This window comes from Polyodon spathula, chromosome 20, assembly GCF_017654505.1.
Source record: "Polyodon spathula isolate WHYD16114869_AA chromosome 20, ASM1765450v1, whole genome shotgun sequence".
NCBI classification, from domain to species: domain Eukaryota; kingdom Metazoa; phylum Chordata; class Actinopteri; order Acipenseriformes; family Polyodontidae; genus Polyodon; species Polyodon spathula.
Genome location: NC_054553.1, coordinates 4,557,280 through 4,581,000, shown reverse-complemented (window position 1 = coordinate 4,581,000; position 23,721 = coordinate 4,557,280). Strand labels below are relative to the sequence as shown.

At 41.5% G+C, this 23,721-nt stretch overlaps 3 protein-coding genes across 9 annotated transcripts; all 3 read right to left on the bottom strand.

Moving 5' to 3' along the window:
* Positions 1-6: 6 nt before the first annotated feature.
* On the bottom strand, positions 7-8,304 carry LOC121295430. Of its 6 annotated transcripts, none has more exons than XM_041220025.1 (8): positions 7,890-8,304; positions 6,375-6,493; positions 5,776-5,880; positions 5,512-5,670; positions 5,006-5,414; positions 4,851-4,905; positions 4,083-4,261; positions 1,219-3,660 (listed from the first exon to the last, which is right to left on the bottom strand). In XM_041220025.1, the coding sequence occupies exons 4-8, from the start codon at positions 5,575-5,577 to the stop codon at positions 3,452-3,454; spliced, it is 918 nt and encodes a 305-aa protein (XP_041075959.1). In that variant the 5' UTR covers positions 5,578-5,670; positions 5,776-5,880; positions 6,375-6,493; positions 7,890-8,304; the 3' UTR covers positions 1,219-3,451. The 6 variants fall into 6 exon arrangements, 3 of the variants coding, with proteins under 3 accessions (XP_041075959.1, XP_041075961.1, XP_041075960.1); XM_041220027.1 differs by having other exon boundaries at positions 1,219-3,205; XM_041220026.1 differs by lacking the exon at positions 6,375-6,493.
* A 3,104-nt stretch (positions 8,305-11,408) lies between these two features.
* slc25a5 (solute carrier family 25 member 5) lies at positions 11,409-14,393 on the bottom strand. Its single transcript, XM_041220023.1, has 4 exons — positions 14,192-14,393; positions 12,576-13,062; positions 12,304-12,444; positions 11,409-11,862 (listed from the first exon to the last, which is right to left on the bottom strand). The coding sequence occupies exons 1-4, from the start codon at positions 14,300-14,302 to the stop codon at positions 11,705-11,707; spliced, it is 897 nt and encodes a 298-aa protein (XP_041075957.1). The 5' UTR covers positions 14,303-14,393; the 3' UTR covers positions 11,409-11,704.
* A 2,222-nt stretch (positions 14,394-16,615) lies between these two features.
* slc25a43 (solute carrier family 25 member 43) lies at positions 16,616-22,837 on the bottom strand. Of its 2 annotated transcripts, none has more exons than XM_041219565.1 (5): positions 22,444-22,837; positions 21,215-21,456; positions 20,466-20,638; positions 17,723-17,857; positions 16,616-16,883 (listed from the first exon to the last, which is right to left on the bottom strand). In XM_041219565.1, exons 1-5 carry the CDS (start codon positions 22,704-22,706, stop codon positions 16,692-16,694), a joined length of 1,005 nt encoding a protein of 334 aa, XP_041075499.1. In that variant the 5' UTR covers positions 22,707-22,837; the 3' UTR covers positions 16,616-16,691. The 2 variants fall into 2 exon arrangements, with proteins under 2 accessions (XP_041075499.1, XP_041075498.1); XM_041219564.1 differs by having other exon boundaries at positions 16,669-16,975; positions 22,444-22,836.
* Between the last annotated feature and the right edge of the window lie 884 nt (positions 22,838-23,721).

Below are 23,721 nucleotides of genomic sequence, written 5' to 3'. Positions count from 1 at the left end.
TTTCATCTGCAGCTAAAACCAGCGCTCTATCGCTCAACGAAAACACAGCTATCGCATAAGATCAACTGCATTGGGTTCACATGGGCAATTGGGTCAGCTACCAGCTAAACTTGCATAGGTTCATTACTGGAACGGGGTGAATATCTACCATCTAGTATCTACAATGCAAATAGTATTAGAATTAAAATGCGGTGTGGGTGAATCTTTTTTTTCCCCCACGTAATTGCTGTAGTGCACATGGGTGTGGTATGCATACTAGGTTAACTTTACTATATAGAAGACCTACTGAACTACACGGATTAAATGACCTCGGGAGATTACTATGAAAAAGATCGCATTAGTCCAGCAGCGAGCATTTGTTCTGACAAGCCTACATAATGTATATATTTATTTTCTTAAGGCCGAGGCATCTCGTAAACAGTTGTGAGTAGTGCTACTCTGGTAAGATGAGACTGGGTATGAATACGGTACGCATTTTAATATGTACAGGTAGCCACAAACATAACGCTGTTTGCTTGTCTTACAGTATCACCCACAGAAGCAGATGGTGCAAGGGCGATGTCGCTGTCGGTGTTGTTCGCGATCGTTAAACCAAATATAAAGTCCCGACTTTTCTTTGCGTTTTGTTCTCGGACAGCTGACGTGTCATTTTTATTTTTTTTTTTCATTATCAAAAAATATAATGACGTTTTCTACCGGGACAACTTGGCTAAAATTTACTTAAAAAATAAGCCTGGAAAATAAAAGGGCATTGAATAAAATAATATTAAAAATAATTAAAAAAAAAGAAACTGACCCGAATATAACTGCATTCCAGACCATGATGTTATTTTCCGAAGGGGCGCCGCTCACTCCGGCGGGGGGATCCTCTTGCAATCTAATAATTAAAACACAAATATATATACACATTTTTTTTTACATTGTGTGACTAGTGTAAAAAAACACTCTCTTCCCTATCCCGCAATCGAAGATACGCTAAAAACGCAGGCAACTTCCACAGACTCCGCGGTGACGGGCGCTGCGGAATTTGCGTAGTCCTCGGATACTGTATTTACACAGTTTAAGAAAAAGTCGCCATGTTAGGTCTCTACAAAACGCCCGATATCCCTCGGTTTTTTTTTTCTGTTGTTCTTACCGTTTAAAGTCTCTCATTAAACGCCGTCTAGCTGGGGTCGACATCTTGAAGAAAAATTAAAAATGAAACATAAACTATTTTGGGGGTTTTAAAAAAAAAAAAAAAAAAAAAGAAAAAGAAAAAAGCAGCAGCGCTGTTTATGAGTGAATGATCGTGAAAGCCCTGAACCCACACGCGCAATCGTCACCCGGCGTTCAATTCCCCGAGTCAGGATAGCGACAGACCGTACCACTCCACTCAACAGAGGGGTGGCTTTGAATCAGTCCAACTTCATTCATTTTAAACAATAAACCTTACAATATGAAAAGTAAAACGTACACAGCGACGTGTCTCTTCCAAAGAGGTCGGTTATTTTGTCTGTTGATATTTAGTACAATTTATTATTATTATTATTATTATTGCGATACTTTATTGTTACACGCCTCTGCTGGGCAATTAAAACAACTGGATCGACTAATGAACAAACCGAACCGAGCCAATGACGTGTCCTTTCCGAACTCTGGTTCAGATGTTCACCTGGTCTGAGAAACTTGTGTGTAAACGTGCAGAGGGTCAGGTGCAATTATGTAGAGGTTCCACAGTTCTCTGGAGCTGCATGTTCTCAAATTGTTTTGCATCTGTGCGGGTTATATTTTTGGCCGCCACTATGATGGTACTAATTTGGCTCACCTTATCACATACTGTATTTTCAGTATTTGCAAAATATGATAATATAATAATAACTTGGCATGATTACAGAATACAACAATGTATCTATATTTGTGTAACGCTCAATTGTTTGCATTGTAATAGAGAACAGCCACATTCAAATGATATTTTGTAACAGTGTATAAAAACCCAGGGCGGACGTTATATATACCAGTTATATGACTTTCTTTTCAATTGCTGCACTACTTTACTTTCAGAATTTTACAGATAAGTTTTAGAATATTGCCAGTATTAGTTGCTGTTCAACAGGAAGGCTCATCTTGCTGGAGGTAGTGTATTCCTGTTAATTGCACAGTCCGTTTGCCTAAGAGTTACGCAGCTAATCAGTATAATCCTCAATTATCTGGAGCAGATAACATGTGTCAATGTGTTTGCACTTCTGTGCAGTCCACATATGCAGCAGTCAGAGGGACAATTATGTGCTTTTACATTCATGCAATACACATGTGTATATTTGAATTGCATGTCAATTACAGTATATCTTTGAAATATATATTAGCTTAAATGTAAAGGCAATAATTCTGCAGCTATTAGTAGTTTTGTCTTCTATTTTAAGCAATTAAGTCCTTTCAAAACATTTTCTTGCTATGCAGTTTCAATAAAAGAACCTCTGCATTCCATGTGTAACTATAGGAAAATAAACCCAGCTTTAATAAAAAAAAAAAAAAAATTAATACAAATGCAAATCTCTTATTTTACAGTTTAGGATTTCCACACATCTTAATAATAAATTCAGGACAACACATTTTGATACATAAAAGTACAAAAGTAATCTAATATTAAAAAGGAATGGAACTTTGTGTCTGTGGGTAAGACTGCATTCTCAGTTATATACAGCTGGTTTCAGACACCAAGCTGTTACTAACCTTGGACTGCCTCATGTTTACATTTGGTAAACTAGCCCAAGATTAACCCTAATCAGGGTCTGTGAAACTAGCCACGTACGGGCTGAATTACAAAGCAGCATTGACTTGTAATCTTAACCATTGCTCAAACTCTCTTAAGAAATGCACAGTACATTTTGTAAGTGACTTAACACACAGTTTTGACAAATATAATCCATTAACAAAATATAAAACTTGTTTTGAAAACCGTATAAAAGTATCATGACTTTTGCCTTAGGGAATACAAAAGTGTTTACTCTCATAAGCAAAGTCCAGCTGGTAATAGAGTTAAAAGGTGGCAGTATTTAGACCTGCCACCCTTTATATCATTAGAGTAGACCCTGTCTTCTGTAAGTAGAATTTTTGTCATCCCTGTGCATGGGTTTAGCTAAAGGGGTCTCTTCCGCCAGGGAATTGTCTGTGTAGTCAAGGATGCGTCTCCAGGCACAAGCACCTTACACAGAAACAAAAACAGCATCTAAAAAGAGAAGAAAGCAAAGCAGAAAATGTCTTGCACATACACTGTACAGAGTCAAACACATCCTATTTCTCAGGGCTGCCAAGATGCAGAGTCTGCTCAGCTAGCCAGCTGTTTCTGTTCACTGCTGTAGCATGATGTCTGGAAAGCAAGCTTCAGTGTATTCTAAACCACGGTTTAAAGGTTTGCACCATGGTGTGCAAACACTGAAGCATCACAATGGGCATGTAGATTATTCTTGGTATTTTATAATATAAGGGAGAATAAACATTTCAGAGAGGACGGCAACAGCCTCAACAATAAAGAAGCTTGCACACTTGAATGAAATCCTGAGCCTCCTTTTGTTCTGTATTTCTCAGGAAACACACACACATAAAGCAGCATTTTGTTGGCCTCCAGATCCTGAAAGGTGGTGAACACGCTCTTCACATGCTTGGCTTTTATGACTAAGCCATCTGTAAAATGAACACCGATCAGAGTTAATCAGCACCAAGTTCGACTTAAAGATCTTATCTGTTTCACTAGATAAGGAGTAACTTGGTTTGATTGTGAAATATCAACTAACCTCAGTCATCACATCCCGCTAACCTTTTTAAAACTCCCATGTTGCCTCAATATACCTCTTAAATTAATATCTGGCCTGCACCACTAACCTGCCACTAGTGGAAATACCACATTTGCTGTATGGGGCGTTTCTTAATCATATTGTTTATAAGTCCTGCACTCTTCCAGGAACATACAGTAGTTTAACATTTGGCAATGCATCAAATATGTTTTTAAAAAATATACACACCCAGCATTTCAATGCACTGGCTCTTTGCAAAAGAATGTGCAGGTAAAAAAAATACTACTAGGCTAGTCTCAAAGGATTGCTCACATGGAGACAGGATTTTCAGCAGCAGTTCTTCTACCCTCTCTTTGGTCTGGGTTTTCTCTGTGTTAGTTCTCTCCGGGCTAGGCTCAGCAGGTATTCCGTTGGGCCACAGCTTCTCACAGAGGTTCTCAACGTGGGCTGTCACCTGCTTCTCGTCCAAGTGAAGCTTCGAAAACACCTTCCTGGGATCAGAGGACCGAATGAGTTTCAAAGAAGCCCACTGTTTCATTGGCTCCAATCGTGTACTCAATTCATAAATTGGACCAATTAAAACCCTGACCTCAAGCACTTCATTGAATTATACTTATTAACTTGTAATGTATTCCAGAATGGAAAGTCAGTCACAAACTCTGCAGTCATTTGAGCATAAGATAAGCAGTGATGCAACTAAGACTCCCATTGCAAAGCAGTTTGCTAGATTGTACTATGAGTTTATAAGACACACCTGAGCTTGTTCCCTATATACTGGGGCTAATCGAGTTCTAGTTTTATTTCCATCCCTGGGGCAGTAATAATTTTAGAAATCAGCACGAATATACATCAAATCCACCACCTTTAAGCCCAGCGCACTTGACTCAGTGAATCAGTTATTCCTACATTTCAAGGGTTAGCACAGCATTGTTACCTTCACTATACAATCATTCCCATTCAAGAAAAGAGAACAGGAATTGATGGTCCTCGTTCTGCCAGACTTGGAAAAAATACTTTGTTGTGTGCCACCTTGCATTTAATAACCAAATCAATATAAAAACAAAACCTGGTTCAACTTACAGTGCCAGATAGGAAGATGGAATCAATTTAAAACAATGTACAAGCAATGAATTATCTGAAACAGAAGATCAGGATACAGGTTAAATAAAACTGTTCTCTGTGGCCTTCTTACAAGGTAACCCTGTGACCGTTTCAAGGTATCATGCTGAACTTACTAGTTATTTCTTTTAAAAGCTCAAAAATTACTCTGGTCGCTTCCTTCTCAGGTTTCTCTGTCTTTGTCTCTTGCCTGGTGTTGAGTTTAGCCTGTCCTTTTTCAGTCTTGACTCTTAACCTTTTACAGTTGACCACATCAGCTGAATTCCAAGGGGGGATTCCATTTGGAAGGGATGCCTTAGAACCGGAATCCTTAATACAGCATTCCATCTCGGAGTCTTCAGAGTCAGATAGATTACACTCACTGTCAGCTGATCCAATCAGGAGGGCTCTATACGCTATGTTGGACTGATCCGGATTTGGTTTGTCTCCCGAATGGGCGCCGTCCTCCCTGCAGACCTCGTCTCCGGTTGAGCCAGCACCCCCTCTGTCAGTTACCCCATCTACTTGCAGCAGGTGAAGGTTATACTGTAAAACACATCATCAAGCTCTGCACTAGCTCCTGTGTGCAAAGAAATAGATCAACCTTTTAAACTGCATCTTTAAAAGAATTATACATCCTCACCTCTTCCTCCCTCTCGCCAGGGGCGAAGAAGGAAACTACATTGCTCACAAGCCTCCACACTTCCATGAAAGGCTCTTTGCTTTCAAGCAGGGATTCTGGGGGCTGTAGAAAACTGAAGAGCTCCTTACTCTGCCCAGCTGGGTGATTCAATACCAGCTCCTGAGGAGAGACATTGAGGAAGAGAAGATGTGCTGTGGGCTGGTAAAAGCCAATTATCCAAATCATGTGTGATCACACTGACCTCTTCCCAAGGATCACACTTACCTTTAATACATCTTCACGTTGCAGTCTGGCTTTTTCTAGAAACTCGTCATCAGCAGGCTGCCGCCAGCTTTCCACAATATCAGAAATGGATGATAAATCAGGACCCTAAAAATTATACATATAAGATGTGGTATGATCAATTATAAATGAAATCCACTGAATGTAAATGTAACTTTATTTATAATTGCAGCGAGAGGGTGTAAAGCTGTGTGTGTGACTCAGTTTCATATTCTGGTTACACCACAGCACTAGCTAGTGTTTCGCACAGTCAACCTCAACTCATATTCAAACAGTCAGGCATGCATGCACACAGCTTGCCAGTGTGTTTCATAAAATAGAAGGACAAGGAAGAAAACACACATGGAAGGGTTGTATTTAGACCCATTGTGTGTTTAACACAAAACTAACTGCTTATTTATGTGGCTAAATGGCTGGGGTTAGCTACAGCTGGATTTAATAGGATAATTTTACAGCACTAGGGAGCCAACCACTCTGGTTATCTCAAGATCTCAATGTAAGTTCTGTAAAATGCTTTAATAAAACCCAGGGGTGGCTCATCGCAGCTGGGTTTAGGTTGATCAAATCACCACTGCATTCACCTCTTCCAAACAACTCAGAAGCCGCTGAAATGCAGTCAGGGTCTGTTTCACATTCCACTGGAAAGGGTCATCTCTTTAATGTGAATGGTGAAAGACAAATCCTCATTTTCTTCCCACACCTGCAAGTCAACACCGTTTTTATGCTGTATTATTTTAGTGAAGTATGCACAGATCTTACAGAGCACAGCATGACACACGACTACCACCTACAGACACATTCTCACAATGCGCGACAGTGCCACCTACAGATACATTCTCACAATGGGCGACAGTGCCACCTACAGACACATTCTCACAATGCGCGACAGTGCCACCTACAGATCTTACAATGCGCGACAGTGCCACCTACAGATACATTCTTACAATGGGCGACAGTGCCACCTACAGATACAATCTCACAATGCGCGACAGTGCCACCTACAGACACATTCTCACAATGCGCGACAGTGCCACCTACAGATACAATCTCACAATGCGCGACAGTGCCACCTACAGGCACATTCTCACAATGCGCGACAGTGCCACCTACAGATACAATCTCACAATGCGCGACAGTGCCACCTACAGATACAATCTCACAATGCGCGACAGTGCCACCTACAGGCACATTCTCACATTGCGCGACAGTGCCACCTACAGGCACATTCTCACAGTGCAAGACAGGGGCGCCACAGCTCTTCTTCTGCATGTGCACGACTACCCTGGCAGTCTGTTCTAATCACATGTGGGTTATCAAGTGAGCTGGAATGACCCAACAGTTACTCTCAATCGTTCCTCAAATCAGCAGACACATTCTGCAGGTGAAGAATGCTTTAGATCGCAAGCCTCATTTCTTCTTCTTCCCACAAGGTGGCGCTGCATTTACATTTGTGTAAACGGTAGGCTCCCGCTGACCCAAGCTGGAGTGAGCCAATGCAGCAGCTAAACGGGCTCCAAGCGGATTTGCTCTCCATATAAGGTAGCACTCAGTGTGCGCTCTGTACATACTCATCTACGTCAAAGGGATGACCTTCAGATAGGCATTCCTGCTCGTGAAAAAGTCATAGAGTTCCCTTACAGTTGTAGAGAAAGTTTGATATAGTAATATTTTAACAGTATTACACATTTTAAAATCCATGAAGTTGGTCAAAATGTGTTTTTAACAGTCCCCCCCCCCCCCCCCCCCCCATGAGTAAAAGCGTTTTTAATTTTGAATTGTATTGTTACAATCAAGTGCATCGTTTTCATTCAAGTTCTCTTCCGACTGTAGTACTTGTCTCTTAGAACTTTTCTTTTTAAATATAATTATATTATATTAAGAGAAATAAAAGAAAACCCCCCCCCCCCCCCCCCCCCCCACCCGCATTTATGTATGATAAAGTAAACATTGTAATCAATTTAACAAGTATTAAATCTGAAAGTGGACAGCGGATCATTTGAATGGATTTAGCTCAAAGAACTACAGACTATAAAAACGCAGTGCAAAGGGAAACAATACATAGCATTATTTTAAAGGGAGAGCTTGTCCTTACTGACCTTTCCCCGTTGTGAAAGAGAGATAAGGGTGTTTTCTCACAAGCCTGTTCCGATCAGGTGACTGTACGGAGCTTCTGGCTGAAGGAACACTCAGACGATTACTACGCTGTGCAATGCTAGTAGTTATTTTATACGCTGGTGTAGTTGTGGGTGAATGCGGGGGCCGTGGAGGTGCTGCCTGTATGTAATCACATTGAAGCAGTACGCTTGAATGCGCGTCTCACGCGTAGTTTCGTTCTTATATGTACATTTAATTGCTTAGCTGCTCAATCATTATGTGATATTAGTGGTAAGGGGAGGGTGATGATGCCTGTGCTGTCCCAGCTTCAGTCAATACAGCGCTCAAATTCAGCTGACTGCGGCGCTCTGATCATTTGACAAAATAAAGGCATGGCAATGAGAAATCCGACAGATTTATGACGAATGCCGGTATATTGCTAAATGACTCCCAGATGGTAGCTTTCCGTGCTCCTCCCACATTCTCTTATGCAATTACAGCGTTCCAACGCGTTGATATTCTGTGAGATGACATCAGCAGTCAAACAGGGCTAATCTGTGCATTTAAAGGGCCAGTATACAAATAATACAGCGTCCAGAATGCATTAATAACTGTGTAGTTTGGGCATAAACAATAAGTCGACTGTACCTGCTACCGGGGGCTGGACAATCTGCATGACACCGTAAGACTAAAACTCTAAAAGGAACGTATACAATTCCACGAGGCTCCACAATGTCACAGATACATGCATCGTGCACGGTACAGCACATGGACGCATCTGATTTCATCAAAGGACCGCTGAAGGACGTTTTTGTCAAGTCCATCTAATGCGCGCTTATTGTTGCTCTGACGTAAAGCGGACATCACGTGTGTCAGCACTAGCGTGCTCTTTTTTTAATTAAAAGATAAAGTTTTTTTTTTCCATATTAGATATCTGTACTACTTTTGAAGAATGTAAAACAATATAATTAGAACCAAAATTGTCTAAATATTTTCCTTAAATGTCCTCTCTCTGCAGCTAGCAGCCCTTGGAAAACACTGCAGTCAGTACAACTGCGGAGTTCGTGCAGAGCATGCGCGCTCGCTGGACGCTGCTGTACAGTCTGTCAATTCCAGCCTCATTCTCGGCGGTGATCGTTCAGCGGGATTCGTTGTCTTTCAGCTGGTTCTCATCAGTCAAAACCACACCACTGTAATCCGCTGCTATTTTAAACACTCATGCACACACAGTGCCAGTTTGTTTGTAACACGAATTCAAAACATTATATACAGTTGAATATGGAAAAATACCCACCCTCACTGAAGCTGTTTTCATGAATGAACTAATTCTATACAGTAGTGGGAATGAAACAAGCCATTGTATTGGTAACAGTGAATAGGGAATTAACCAAATATCTTAGTATTGCAAAAGCTTTGCAGACTTGTAACCTTCCTGCGTATTTCTTGTGTTGTTTTCTGTAGTAAACTCTCAGCTGTGCTGTCAAGTAACAGAGTGAGGTTGCAAGCATCTCAAACAGGTGCAACACTCCCAAGCAAAGCCAAATCCTTGCTTACCGCTGTCAGCACTCATTTAACATAACATAACTTTCCAGAACTGCTGTGCCTCTGTCAAGGTGGCTTGCAAGAGTCCTGATTGATGCTCCATTATGTACTGTTTTTTTTTTTTTTTTTTTTTAAGGCATCAGTCACTTCGTCTTTATTTTGGTGCTTGTGAATTTAGTGCTCTAAAGGCACAATGCTGGCGGGCACCCTGAGATCTTCTGCAGGTGAGCGCATCTCCGTCCTGACCTGTACAATCCCCTACCCTTCTGTCATGGAGATTTGTGATGCAGACCAATGTCCTCTGGGTTTTAAGCACAATTGCTAATGGCAATCTGAACATGTCTCAGCATTTGCAAACATGCTCTCATCATCTAGAAAACCCAATCTAAAACACACTGCAATCATCCACTAAGAAACTATTTGCTTAGTGGATGGATCATGATGCTATAAACAGGGTTTTATGTTTCTGCTATAGGGGTGTGTGAATGGAAAGTCACTATGCAGAAATAAAAACATTAGGTTCATGTTACATGCTCAGTTTTTGTTTCCATGGCAACCATAATTTCTGTGTGAAGGCTGCATGATCCTGCTGTTGATGGGACTCAAGCAATGTAATAAAACTTGGGAGGTCAACTTCAGTGCCCTAAATCTCCACACCAGCGTTGCAAATTTGCCAAGCGTATTGCCTAAAATATGGCATTACTGCACTGTTCACTTTCCATGGTCGTAACTCTTAGCAGAGCATGAGGATTTACTCCCATGTGAAAATGTGTGCGACGCACCTTCAAGTTAGTGAGAAATGAGTGGAATTCCATTTTAAGGCTGAACCAGATTGACACAAACAACAAGGCCTATGTGGAGCCGGTTCCTCTGCCTCATGGAAGGGAGCGACAAGAGCTGAAAGTCAGATGCAGCTGCAACCAGTTTACCCAGGCTCATTCTAACACAGCAACACAGGCCCCTATGGCAAACAAACAATGATACATTAGTTTAAAAGAACCACAGTGCAAATGAATCAATCATTCTTCATACATGCTTTTAAATTAAAGTCTGTACTCCCAGGCCTAGTCCCACATTGTTAGTGCTCTCTCATGATTTATTTACAGGCAGGCCAAACTTCACTGCTCATATACAGCCACACTTCTCTCCTTACTGTTGAACAGGTTTACACTCAACCTGCAGGAATGTAAAAATGAAAGACACAAAATGAATGTAGCCCCACCCCTCCACTTTCACAGTCTTTGATTATATAAAACCATATTTACAGCAAAACTGTCATTACCATTCACTTCTGTATAGAACCTTCTGTACACCATATGGTTGCAATGCATTGTTTGGTAATCAGACAGTATACATATGGCTTGTATGAACTGGCTAGCTAGGATCCAGAGTAAGGGGATCTGTATATCCAGTCGAGAGGAAATGACTCCAGCAGCAACGGGTTAAAAGGCCACTCAAGCTGCATTAGAATGCACTTGTGTGGGGGAGGGAACAGAAAATATGCTATTTTTAGAAGCCGCCCGACACTGATTGCAATACGTACCAGGGAATGCACGTGCCAGGAGTTTACTATCAAATGGAGGCTCTTAAGACTACGCTACAGGAGTAATTCTGGCACAGACAGCATGCCTGCCTCCACTACTCATACTGGACCTTGTATTATAGGCTGCCATGTAATTCGTTACACTTGGCATAGGTTACAAATAGCTGGTGTTGGCATTAAGCCAACATAAAGCACGAAGTACGGATTGACTTTACTACATTCCAAAAATCCATCTGAGTTTTCAACAGGTGTCCAGAGCCAAAACATGGGTGCTGTACCAGTTCAAAGATGACAGTATTTACTACTCTGTTCACAAATAAAAACTACCTTAATCTGATCATTGGGTCGTTGCTTCTTTGGAACTTTCACTGCAACACTTTATACCCACGCACCAATATAATATAATATATAAAAACACAACAGTACAAAATGCAAATTAAGTTAATTTAAGAGTTTTATTTTTTGTTAAGGTTATGGTTAAAAACAGACCGGCTGAATAAAATTGTAGAGGTAGAGCTCTTGGGGTCAGGGCATTTCAAATGGTGATGACATTGAATGAAAAATAAAAAGTGGTGTAAAGTAAAAAGAGATCAAGTGAGCAGGATTGTTTCCCCCAGTTCAACTAGTATGAAACTAGCTGGTCCCTATAAATAAGGCGGAATTTATGTCCTTCCAAAATGTACAGAGATATGTTACATATAAACACATCATTTCACAACAAATCAGTTAAATTTAGATGACCTTCTTCAGCTCATCATACAAGACAAGCACAAAGGCCCCACCCATGCCTCTGAGAACGTTGGACCAGGCTCCCTTGAAGAAGGCACTGCCACCTTCATCACGAAGAATCTTCCTCCAGCAGTCAATTGTGCCACTGTACATAATATCAGCTAGAATTGAAAGAAATAGAGTTTATTCCACTGAATTACACAAGAAAGATATGATGCTTTTGGTCATGGTTTACAACCCTCATGCAAGTTATCAGGAAGCACTGTACTGTGAAATTGATTTACACACAAAGCAGGACAATCCACCCTTAGGTTAATAGGTGCAGATCTACATAAGACTACACAAGAATGCAAAAAAACACTGTTGAATTATAGCATTTTACCCATGGAGGTGGACCACTAGGATTCATGCCAGGAAGCTCCAGTTTAACAGACTCAAAGGAATATTTGCATGGTTTTGAAAGAACAAGGTCTGCCACCCAGCAAATGTTCCATTTAAGATAGAGATCGCCAAATATAAAAAAAGAAATGACACCAACTTAAGACTACATACGAGGTGGAGGGGCTGTTCTGGGTGCGTGCACGGTCTGGACCTGAACTTACCTCCTTTACGCCCGGACTGCATCATCATACGACGACGGACGGTATCGAAGGGGTAGGAGGCGAGACCTGCGACGGCGGTCACACTCTGAGCAATCATCCAGCTTACAAGAATGCTAACGTTCTTGGGATCTGGCAGCATACCTGGGGGAGGGGGGGGGGGGGGGGGGCATTAGTTTACACAGATGACAATTTCAATTCCACAGAATATAATACTGCACAATATAAATGTCATGCTAAGAAATCTACCTCCTGTTCCTCTGTGGGCGGCTTACCTTTAGCCGTGTCGTAGACGCCAAAGTAAGCAGCTCTGTAGATGATGATACCCTGGACGGAGACGTTGAACCCCTGGTACAGACCCTTGAAGCCATCAGACTTGAAGACCTTCGTCAAGCAGTCTCCCAGACCACTGAACTCACGAGTGGCACCAGCTTTGCCAACATCAGCGGCCAGACGGGTCCTGGCGAAGTCGAGCGGGTAGACGAAGCACAGGGAAGTGGCACCAGCGGCACCGCCAGAGGCCAGGTTACCAGCGAAGTACCTCCAGAACTGGGTGCGCTGGTCAACACCTCCCAGGAAGACCTTCTTGTACTTGTCTTTGAAAGCAAAGTTGAGGGCCTGAGTGGGGAAGTACCTGATGACATTGGCCAGGTTTCCACGCCAGAAGGACAGGAAGCCCTGCTCTTTGGGAATACGGACCACACAGTCAACAATACCTTTGTACTGTTTGTCAGCTGTGATCTGTTTGCTTGCATGTTGCACCTGAAAAACAAAAACACACAAGCAGTTTGCAAAAACATTCATTGTATGTTCCCAGTTAACCAACCAAATACATAAAAAAAAAAAAAAAAAAAGAAATCTGTTAAAGATATGCAATTAATTGTTAAAGTTTTAAAAAAATGAATTAGAAAAGGTAATCACGTTATTAAATTTTATGTTTTGCCAAAATTTGCGAAACCAAGGGAAAAGAGATTATTGCTGCTTCCCACTATGTTGATTAATTCAAAATGGAGCGGCTGACTACTACTGGCAAGGGCACCTGCCGAAATAGAATTAAAATAAAATTTAAAAAAAAAAACACACACCTTTACAAAATGTTGCGGGGAAATTTAAGCGTGACAAATGTCATGCATAGATAAAACTCGCCAATATGCTGCCGGAACCAGGTGCTTTACTGACAGAACACCGGCTCTCTATTGCCGGTAGCGACAACCGTGTTCTCATGGAGTAAAGTCGTTGTATAATTTCATTCTCGCTTGTTAGTTGGTACTGCAAACCCAAATAAAATAAAATAAAATAAAATAAAAAAAAAAAAAAAAAAAAAAAAACAGTTCGCGGAATTTGCAGTTCTAAAAAGATGCCAACGAATCATCGTCGAAAACGCCCCTTCCTGTCACTACAGGCTCTATTGGCTGGGGCCGCTCCTTTGTCCCGACCTTGGGTTGGAAGCAGAAATCAGTGGTGACCTTTCTTCAGAAAACGAACACGGATTGCTGGTATGGACTGCTACACTTTCGGGTAAAGGTGTAGACTGGGATAACACACAGGAACCAATTTGAAAACCCCTTGCCCCACTACGACTAAATAACAACACGGCAGGGAACAGAACCGGCATAATACAATACACTAGATAAAACAGCAGAAGAAAGGCTTATTTGATCACCGGCTAGTCATGCTTAAAAAAAAAAAATAAAAATAAAATCTACGTATATATAGATATAAATAACAATGATACAAAAAGTGGCAATTGATGCTCCGCTGTTGGTCTTGACAGGGATCATCTCAATAGCTGTCGTCTCTGTGAAGCTAACCCAGTGCGGCTCCTCGTACAGAAGCCGGTCTCACTTCTCAATCCTCGCCTCACAGCGAAACGATGACAGACCACGCTTACCTGCAGAAGCAGCTTGACTCTCTCAATCGGTGCCACCGCTGTTTTTGAGACGGCAGCGGCAATGCCACCAGCCAGGAAGTCCTTGGCGAACGACAAAGCCACGTCAGACATCGTATCTACTAGTTCAAGCAGCGGTGTGCGAGGAAGATGAGGAGACCCTACAGCCCTGAGCCGGCTCTGTCGAAATGGACGATTTTTACAGGACAGAAAGACTTTAAATGGGAAACAATCGCGAGAAAACAACGGGAATACAGCGAACAGGAATGCAATTGGCCCTAGGGGCATTTTAGGGCGGAGTGAAGCGGTGGGCTCGTATCGTGACGTTGACAAAACGGTGTTGCTAAGTAACAGAGTAACAACGCTTCGGGAAAGTGTATGAAATTATGTATCTTGATAAAACTGGAAGCATTGTATTTCTCAATCGATTTTCTCACACAATTACGTCATAACGGACCAACAAAACCAAAGAACACAAACAAAAACAGAATTGAGTGTGTGTGTGTGTGTGTGTGTGTGTGTGTGTGTGTGTGTAGATAATGATTTAAAACTAATCTTAAACTGTGATTAATTCACCGTCATTTTACACCACATTTTCAACAAGTGTATAAGTTGAACCTTTCTCCACATTTCATAGACAGACATTGCCGCTGCGTTTAATACATAGAAGCTTTAGCTGGACCTTCAAGAGTGACCTTCATTCATTGTGACCTCCAGCTACTTGTTCGCTCAGCTCTTTCACTGTAATGCGGTTACAAGTGTAACACCCGAGGTTAAAAATTAAAGGTATATGAAAAAGGATATAAATGACACAATTTGATACTGCTTCAGAGGTATGAATTAAGAGCTGTTATGTTAGCTGGATATTGTAATTATTATTATTATTTTTTTGTTTTATTTTTATTTTGGCTGCAGCCTGTAACAGCTTCCTGTAGATTTGGAGCTTGGGGTGTAGAAATTAATTTCATTTCAATAAGCTCCTAATAGATGTTGCATAGGATCCTGTGACTCCATAAGCAGTCTACAGTTGGTGTTAAAATTGCTGTAGTCCTCCAACTGTACCCCTATGGACAAGCCCTGCCTGTGAGACCAGCTGACGAAGAAGCAGGGGAAGTCATTACTTCAGCCTCTGCATTTGATTGAACAATTTGGAATAAATTAACCCCTCAAACAGTGAACGAAACTTTAAGGACATCTTTCTGCAGATCCATCACTTATGAGACTGTGCAGCCAACGGAAACCCCTGCCAACTGAGCTCTGATCCCCAGACCTCTGTCTAACTCTACCTTGCCCTTGTGACTGAAATCACAGGGAGGCAGCTTTAGTACAGTTCATTACAAGACACGTGCATAGCAAGATATTCAGTCATGTGACTCCTCATTCAAACCAAGGCCAGTGCTAAATTGAATGTGTTTCTAATATTCTGTCCTACCCTAGTGCCTGTATTTAGCGGCCTGTAAGCATGTTGCAATGAACTTGACAGCATGGCTGCCCTCAAAAGGTACAGATCCCTGAATGGAATAATTAAAATAAAAAAAAAAAAAACATAACACGGTTTGTTCCAGAAAAACACCTGATTTTATATATAAATACAGTATTAAAAGAGTTGTACTCAGCAGTATATAACATCAATAAAACAGCACTGAACAGTATAAATTGTACATTGCAAAGAGTAATGAAATACATCAGAAATCCACGCTCATGGGACACTGGGCCCTGTTTGCGAGAGGTTATTTAAATACAGTTTTTTCAATGTCTATTTTGGTGATTTAAATGAAGGTTTGTATTACATGATCTGTTCTAGCATCAGTCTATTGTATACAAAACTGTTTTTTAAATCCAAAAAACTGTTTTTTAAAATTGGAATAACTCAAACCTTTGTGAATAAGGTCCATTTAAACAACAGTTAGCAATAAGTGTGAAGATGACAGCATTGCATTAGATGTGGCTGAAGCAGAACATACCTGAAGTCAGTCCAGGAGTGTCAGCCTAGCCGTTACAGGTTTGGATGATTTGCTTTTCAAATTTGTAGATTCCAGATTTTAAAACAGAGCATCGAGTAACTGATAACTCTTTGAGTCTAAAAACCTTCGATGCCCCGTGGGGACAGAAAATAGAAGAGTTAACACCGCAGGAATCAAAACAAACAGCTCGGAAGATAATCATTATTAAATGAATGCTGTAACTTTTTTGTTATAAGTTTTGTGCAGTCTGATTTCTCCTTTCACATGAATGTTAAAATGCATTCATTTCAAAAGCAAGCATGAATGACTGTAGAGGCTTTGGCACCATTTTCAGATCAAACCATTTTCAGATTAAAAAAAAAAAAAAAACCCTTTTTTTTGCTGTCTCCTGAGACAAGAGGGTAACAGAAAATTCCTAGAAGAGTCTTTAAGGTCTTTGTACGTATTTCCAGAAGAGTTCAGTAATAGAATAACTCTTCTTCCTGATCTTCTACATCTGATTATGAGCTTCATCTCGAGTTAAATAAAAAACTGCATCTTCAGTGCGTTGGCAGGAGAGGTATTGCTTGGTCGAATGCTGTAGTCGCTGCTGCTTTTCCCAGGCTCAGCCTCACCACCTGTTGCTCACAGCTGACTGCTCCGATTTGAAGCTTCTGTTCCTCAGCAACCTCCTCAGTTCTCTCAGCTCTTGAGGTCTGAGGCTCTGGTCCACTCCAGGTGCCAGCTGGTAACTGAGTGGAGACACGATGTAACCGTTTTTATAGAGGCAAACGCGCTTGCAAAACTCGAAAGAGCTGAACATTAAACCGAAATATGGCACAATCTGAAAAAAAAAATAAATAAAAAAATGTTAATAATATATAAATATGTTCAGCTATTTAAAAATGACACAAAAACTTGCTGTAGCCAAAGTCTCACTTCGGCATGAAACATAAAGCCTTACAATTGAAATGAAAGTGGTACAGAATGAACTGGGAAAGTTCTCTAGGAGGGATCAGTGCCTATAAGTTGTGACAATGTGTGGGAGCATCATATTTGTCTAAGGGGTTGATTTGATCTCATTCTAATTCATTGGATCATTTTTACATTGCTCCGGCAAGTTATAAGTTGATCAAGCCAACCCCCCTGGTCTACAATTCCTGGCAGCATTTTCACAAACATCCGCTACTAAAAGATGTGTTCTGTAGAATGGTGCTAATCTCTCACAGGGGATACAATTCATTATGCTGTGCTTATTTATTTGCTTTTTCACTCTTTGTGCCTGATTTTAGCAAAAGTCATTTTACAAAGCTTTTTTGCTTACCGAAAATCCCTTTTTATTTAAGACACATGGTAACAGAGGGCCCTGCGCACGATGCCTCCAGAAAACCAGTTTAGTGGGTGGGGCTGTTTTTGTCCCATTCCTGATAACTTATATACATGACTTATATACTACTGTAAGTTATGTAAAAGCTACTGACATTGCATTTTGTCAGACAAAGACTACAACTGTGTGCATGACAAGCGTGTGGTATGAATTTGTTCCAAATAGCTAGGCTTTTCACAGCAGGTAAAGCAAAGCTGGACTCACCTTGAGAAGGTTGGCAGTCAGCCCGTTCCACAGCCCCAGGAACCCTTGCGCTTTCACTACCTGTCTGAAACAGTCCACCATGCCGGTGAAGTGAACATCAACACCCCCATAGTGGGGCAGGACAGGGCTCTGAGCCTGGGGAAGAAAGATGAACACGTCTCAGCAATGATGCTTATTCGACTAGGAAGACCCCTAAAAAAACAACCATGCTTTAAAACATCCCGAACACTGCTCTACACATGTGTGAATGGGCAGCGTTCATTTCAAAATGAAGTGCAAGACCGACAGAGGGCTCAGTTGACAGGTGCTTCCGTATACAAATTAGATGCAGTGATTAGTGCTATCTTAGCTACTCATGGTGGATCTGCACCCTATTGACAGTGTTAAGGCAGGCATTACTATTTTCTGTCTATCTCAATGTCTTCTAGCTGACAAGTCACTCTTACCACTATTTTAACAATGATACATTTCCCGTCATACAGCGTGTCTCTGCCCACATTCAAAAAGTAATAATTCCTCTAGAGGAAAATATACTTGAACTTTGACCTACTCGACTCCTCGAGACCATCACTTTCAATTCAAACACTAAATGTCTCGTTTTCAATCACTCGACAACACTCACAGTACAGACAGGTTCACGATGTAAAGCTGGTACAATCATACAGGAAATGAAAACAAGGTAAAGGCAATCATCCAAATAAAGCTGAAGCACTAAAGGATAACAACATCTGTACAGGATTGAAACACTACGTTTAAAAAACCCAACTGTACTGCTGAACCTCGTCTTCTTTAATATTAGCATCACAAGGGTATCCATATATTATAAAAAAAAAAAATAACATATGGGCCTCTTCAGTGAGTTACAGGAAAACAATTCCATCCCGGGGTTCTGAGACAGTTTATAAACTGGACATTCGCTCTGGTCATTTATGACGTCAATGAATTATGACGTCACCTTAAACATTAGGTCTGTTTTCAGTTAGTGTGAGCAAGCTACCTTTGGTAAATGTAAACAAACAAGCTTGCTTTGTTTCGGACACCAAGGAAAATGAAGGACGGAGACAAAGTCATTCAAAGACACTGATGAGCACATCAGGAAATCACACCTGCACTAGCATGACACCTGTCTGAAAAAAGAAACAGCCTTATTCTAAAATAAATAAATAAAGATTTGTAACAATACCTTTGCAGTTTCTTTCTGCAGATTGCATATGATATAGCTACGATGCAATAATCCCTATTAAATTTGATACAGATGGTATCTCAGAAATCTTTTGTTGGGAGTCTATCGTGCCACTGAAAGCTCTGTACTTTCAAACTTGAGGCTATTTTTGAATTGAGCAGAATTCCAATGGAACACAAAGATGAGAGTAGAACTCCAGGCGCCATGTTCCTTCACTGTTTCTCAGTTTCTATCCTGTACATTTAACTGGACTGGAGTGTCATAAAGCACGTTATAGAAACATTTCATGTGCACTGATTTTACACAACAGCACCAACGCTCTGGGTAAGAGAGAACAGCATTTCGTTTGTACAGTGAGACAATGGATTTGTACCTTCTGCCTGCCATGAAGAAAGCAGTCTTTGACCTGTGATCGCTGTACAAGGATCGTTGAGTGGTTACTGATTACAACAGCTGGGAACATTATGTGCAGCACTACAGGTTCATTTATAGCCTTCAAAGTAAATTATACTGAAAGAGACTCGGTGACCCTAGCCCACACCCATGAGACCAATAACTTCTCAGTTTGAAGTGTTCGGAGGTCATTAGTAAAACATGATTTACAAAGAGGTGACCCCAGAACAACCGTGGAGAGGCTGTTACAGCACTGTACGTACTGCAGCCTGCATAATGGAGCAGCCACAAATATTGTTTGAATGCCACTGGTTAGAAAGCCTGGAGGTAATGAGACAGTGAAGGGATTGCAATGGTGCGGAGTGACTCCAGTAATGATCCTCTATGTTCTGTATGCATTGGAGGGCTTTGTCTATTCTATTATATCTTGAAATGGCAACACCACACTTCAGTTTAGCATGGTCTGCATTCACATGGGTAAACCACTACATAAAGAAACACTGTTGCAAAAGTAGAAGTTATGTGTAAGTTCCCCAAATTACAAAGCATGTGACTACTGTAGAAGGTATGCCTGTGTATTTTTTGTCTTTCTGGATAACCCTAGGGTACTTCAAACATTTAGCAAGAAAACAGTTTACAGTACTGTGTATCAAACTGTAGCTAAGATACTAGGGTGCTCTCTAGTGGCTGGAGCTTGTAAATGCATAAAGCAGGATTCACAGTGGTTGTTGATGACAGCCCGCCACTGAGTCAATCTACATTGCTTATCATGTTTTTAAATGGGAAGACAATCCACCTCTGTCACTTGAACAAGCTATCTTTCTCCCATTTACTATTATAGTACAGTAATCTGTCACACATCTGTCATGATGAAGCTCTTCAGCACCCTGTGTGTGTGTGAGTGCGAGAGAGAGAGAGCCAGAACCAGGCTTGGATACCGAAGAGTGAGTAAGCAAGCCAAAACCACGACAGCGTCTATTAATGAACAGAGAAGATTAGTTCAGAGATTACAGATCCCACCAAAGTTTTCATACTCTGTGCCTAGCGATTTGATGATTTGATGACCTTTGATGACATGGTTCAGGAAGGTGATTCAGGTAAGGGAGGGGTTAGGGTTAAACTAGCGATGAGGGTGTTTGATGACATGGTTCAGGAGAGAGGGGGTACCTGCATCTTCCTCTTCACAGTTTCGAAGGGGAAGGAGAGTGTTTGAGCCACCCCTGCAGCCAGGCAGCCGTTAATGAAATTCTGTAGTGGTGTGAATCTGACACTGGGCTCACCCCAGAGTTTATCCAGGTGTATGTAGACCAAGAACGAGCCACAGGAAAACGGTATAGCACCTGCAAAACGAAAGCACAATTAGCACAGCCGTGTACCGCCACCTACTGGATTAAGATATTAAACTTTTGTTTGGGCCAATGAGAGAATTGTGCGGAACTAAGAGTGGCAGTTTTTTTAAAGCTCCTTTCAGGGTTATATCCCTTATACAAATTTAGCACAGTAAAGGCAAAGCAAGGAGTAATATAGCAAAGTGTGGTAAAGCACAGGTAAGCACTATGAAGAATAGCAAGGCATATTAAAGAAACACAGCAAACCAGGATACACTAAGCTATGGGAAAAGCATGGGTAAACTTTTATAAGGGATATATATTTGTAGTACTGTGGCATTCTGCTGTATTATAGTTCTTGGACATCAGATTAAATATCATTGTAAAAAATGCCACTGTAATTTACTGTAAAGACAAACAATTTCCACAGCAGCCATGCATGCTACACATTGTGGGTCAGAATCACTACACATAAGAGCTCAATGGCCCGTGGGAACACTACTTCGAAAATCCACCTGCCTGGGTTCAGCTGTTTGTCAATTTAAGTCTCCCTTGTAGTTTCCAGTTCTTTCAGCTTTGAATGCTCACCCATGACTGTTAAGGAGGCCCCCCGATAGAGAGCCAGGAAGCCTTCCTTCCTGTGGATGCAGCGCACAGCGTGCAGCGCGCCCCTGTAGGCCGGGTCCAGGCTGTTCTGCACTATCAGACGCGTCTTGACGACGTCACTGGGATATATCACCAGGGCAGCTACAATTCCGGCCACGCTTCCAGCCACGATGGCTCTCCACTGGGAAATATGACCCAGGTCATCCATGTGCAGGTGTACGAACCTGGAATTTAAACAAGCACCTTATCAACACGCCAAATTAGAGACATCAAGAAACTATTGATCACAGTCTAGTGTACGGATAGGGGCCTCCTTGAATGCCCAGAATCTGGCATGGGGATCTGCATTGCATATGCCTGTCTAAACCGAAGGATTGCTGCTGTTTGCTGTCATGCACTTTTAAAGTTGGGACAAATGAACAGTGCTTTTAAACTGATTACCACAAAGATCATCCATGAAGTAAAAATAGCAACACATCATTTAACTGACACTGTACTGCAGCAGGCAGTGTAATGAGACACCCGGACACTTTCATGAATGACTGCCTCACATGGGAACGGATACAAAAACAACAACACACTAGTCTTATACGGAGACATGCATCGTCCACATGCCACGAATCACAACCTGGAACAACCAGATTCCTGGAAATCGATGCTAACGCGTTCCAATGACTAAGCGTCCTGTATCAAGTGACGTCGGAATCTCATGAGCGATTCTGCCTGGCCGGATTGGACAGCGACAGCAGGCGTGATTCTAACTCGGGTGGGTGGTTTTGCGCCCCTGAATGGCAAGGAACGGGGGTAACCCAGTTCTAAATATGAAAACAAATCCAATTCAGGAAATAAATAAATAAATAAATAAACCGATCTGCACTTTAGCGGGGAACGAGAACCACCACAACCGGTAGACGTGTCGCGATTTATTTATATTATCTGCATAATATAATAACAGCAATCTACTGTACTCTGATTCTTTCTGATCCAATAAGAACAGAATCGCGCATTAAATACGCAACCATACAGCCATATATGGAACACGTATGTAAACATGAGCACAAAGTTCGTTTAGAAACGCATTAATGATAAACTGTATACATTTCTGTTACACTGGCATGCACAAATGTTATCTTCCATTATCTATAGCGTTTTTTTTTTCTTTACTTGACAGTTTTGTGGAAACTGTATTTTAAACGCCGGGTTGTTCTTACCTGTTGTAAGTTGCCAGCTGAACAGCGCTGTAAGGAACTAGACGAATGCAAGCCACCGAGTTCCCTTTCCAGAAAGCTCGGAGCCCTTCTTTCTGGTAGACTGTGTGGAAAGCATTTAGCAAGCCTCTTTTGCTGTGAAACGTTCCCACTTGCGTTACAATTTTAACGACGTCCAGCGGAGACGTAGCCGTTCTACTAAACACGCCTGCAATCCCTGCAGAAATTAAACTCTGCGAAGCGGTCATTCGGTTATCCCTCTTCATTACTAGCTGTCACTTATTTTGACAGTTGCACGGGTTTACAGCAGCTGCGGATCGAGCAGCCAAAAACAATTTCTCACCATTGCAACGGAAACGATTTTGAATGCTAGCGACGAAGACAGTATAGCAACTTCCGAAACCCTGCCCACCAAGACAGTGAAACGCAGACAGTATGACGTTGTGCACGCAACGACACTAACGTGGACTGGAGCGCAGATTGAATAAGGGTACTCTCTTTGATTAAAAAAAAAACATCATGTAAAATACACGTAGTTACACGCTTTAGATATGCTGCTTTACTTGGAAGCAATTTTACTGATTCTATGTTGCTTGGGGATCCATGTTAAATATTCTTTGAAATATCCCGTATCCCGAACATTGTATTACACACATTATTACAATTTCTGCCCAATATCTGCATTGCCATCCCAGCTGACCTGACAGTGCCCCCTCCCTCTGTGCCGATGCCACCACCCTGAAGCTGCGAATGTGTGTGGTCAGTGCTTTGGTGTGCTGGCACTGAAGGAATAGGGTCTCTGCGGAGGTTCCCACAGAGGGTCTGCCCCTCGCCAGCTCTCATGATTAGAGAAATCCTTCAGCACACGTGCTTGAGTAGTCTGACTTTCTTTAGGTGACAGGTACCTTGAACACAGCTGCTCAGAGAGGCTCAATACCGCACTCCTTCCTCTTTTCTGCAGAATTTAGGTCAGGTGGAACCTGGAGCTTCGCACCCCCGCCCCCTCACATAACATTCATATAGAAAAACTCCAGCCACATTAGCTAAATAATCGACAATCACCACGTTATTACCATTCCCTTGTTTTTTTTTTTTTTTTTTGATATCTTATCGATTTTATCTTTATCGAATAAAAAAGAAAAAAAAAATCTCAAACTATTTCACACAAGCTTTCTTATAATTAAACCCAAAGTAAAAAAAAAAAAAAAAAAAAAAAAAAAAAAAAAAAAAATCAGTTTTTGATGTTGGGTAAAATGACCACAGGACGGCGCTCAAAGCCCG

Coding starts and splice junctions, on each gene's coding strand:
- slc25a43 (XM_041219564.1), bottom strand. CDS start 22,706: ATGAAGAGGGATAACCGAATGACCGCTTCGCAGAGTTTAATTTCTGCA. Junction 21,457..22,443: donor CAGCTGGCAACTTACAACAG/GTAAGAACAACC, acceptor TTTAAATTCCAG/GTTCGTACACCTGCACATGG. Junction 16,976..17,722: donor TGACTGCCAACCTTCTCAAG/GTGAGTCCAGCT, acceptor TTTTTTTTTCAG/ATTGTGCCATATTTCGGTTT.
- slc25a5 (XM_041220023.1), bottom strand. CDS start 14,302: ATGTCTGACGTGGCTTTGTCGTTCGCCAAGGACTTCCTGGCTGGTGGC. Junction 13,063..14,191: donor GAGTCAAGCTGCTTCTGCAG/GTAAGCGTGGTC, acceptor TTTGTTTTTCAG/GTGCAACATGCAAGCAAACA. Junction 12,445..12,575: donor CGTCTACGACACGGCTAAAG/GTAAGCCGCCCA, acceptor CCCCTCCCCCAG/GTATGCTGCCAGATCCCAAG.
- LOC121295430 (XM_041220025.1), bottom strand. CDS start 5,577: ATGGAAGTGTGGAGGCTTGTGAGCAATGTAGTTTCCTTCTTCGCCCCT. Junction 5,415..5,511: donor CTGGCGAGAGGGAGGAAGAG/GTGAGGATGTAT, acceptor TGTGTTTTACAG/TATAACCTTCACCTGCTGCA. Junction 3,661..4,082: donor GCTGAAAATCCTGTCTCCAT/GTGAGCAATCCT, acceptor TTCATTTTACAG/ATGGCTTAGTCATAAAAGCC.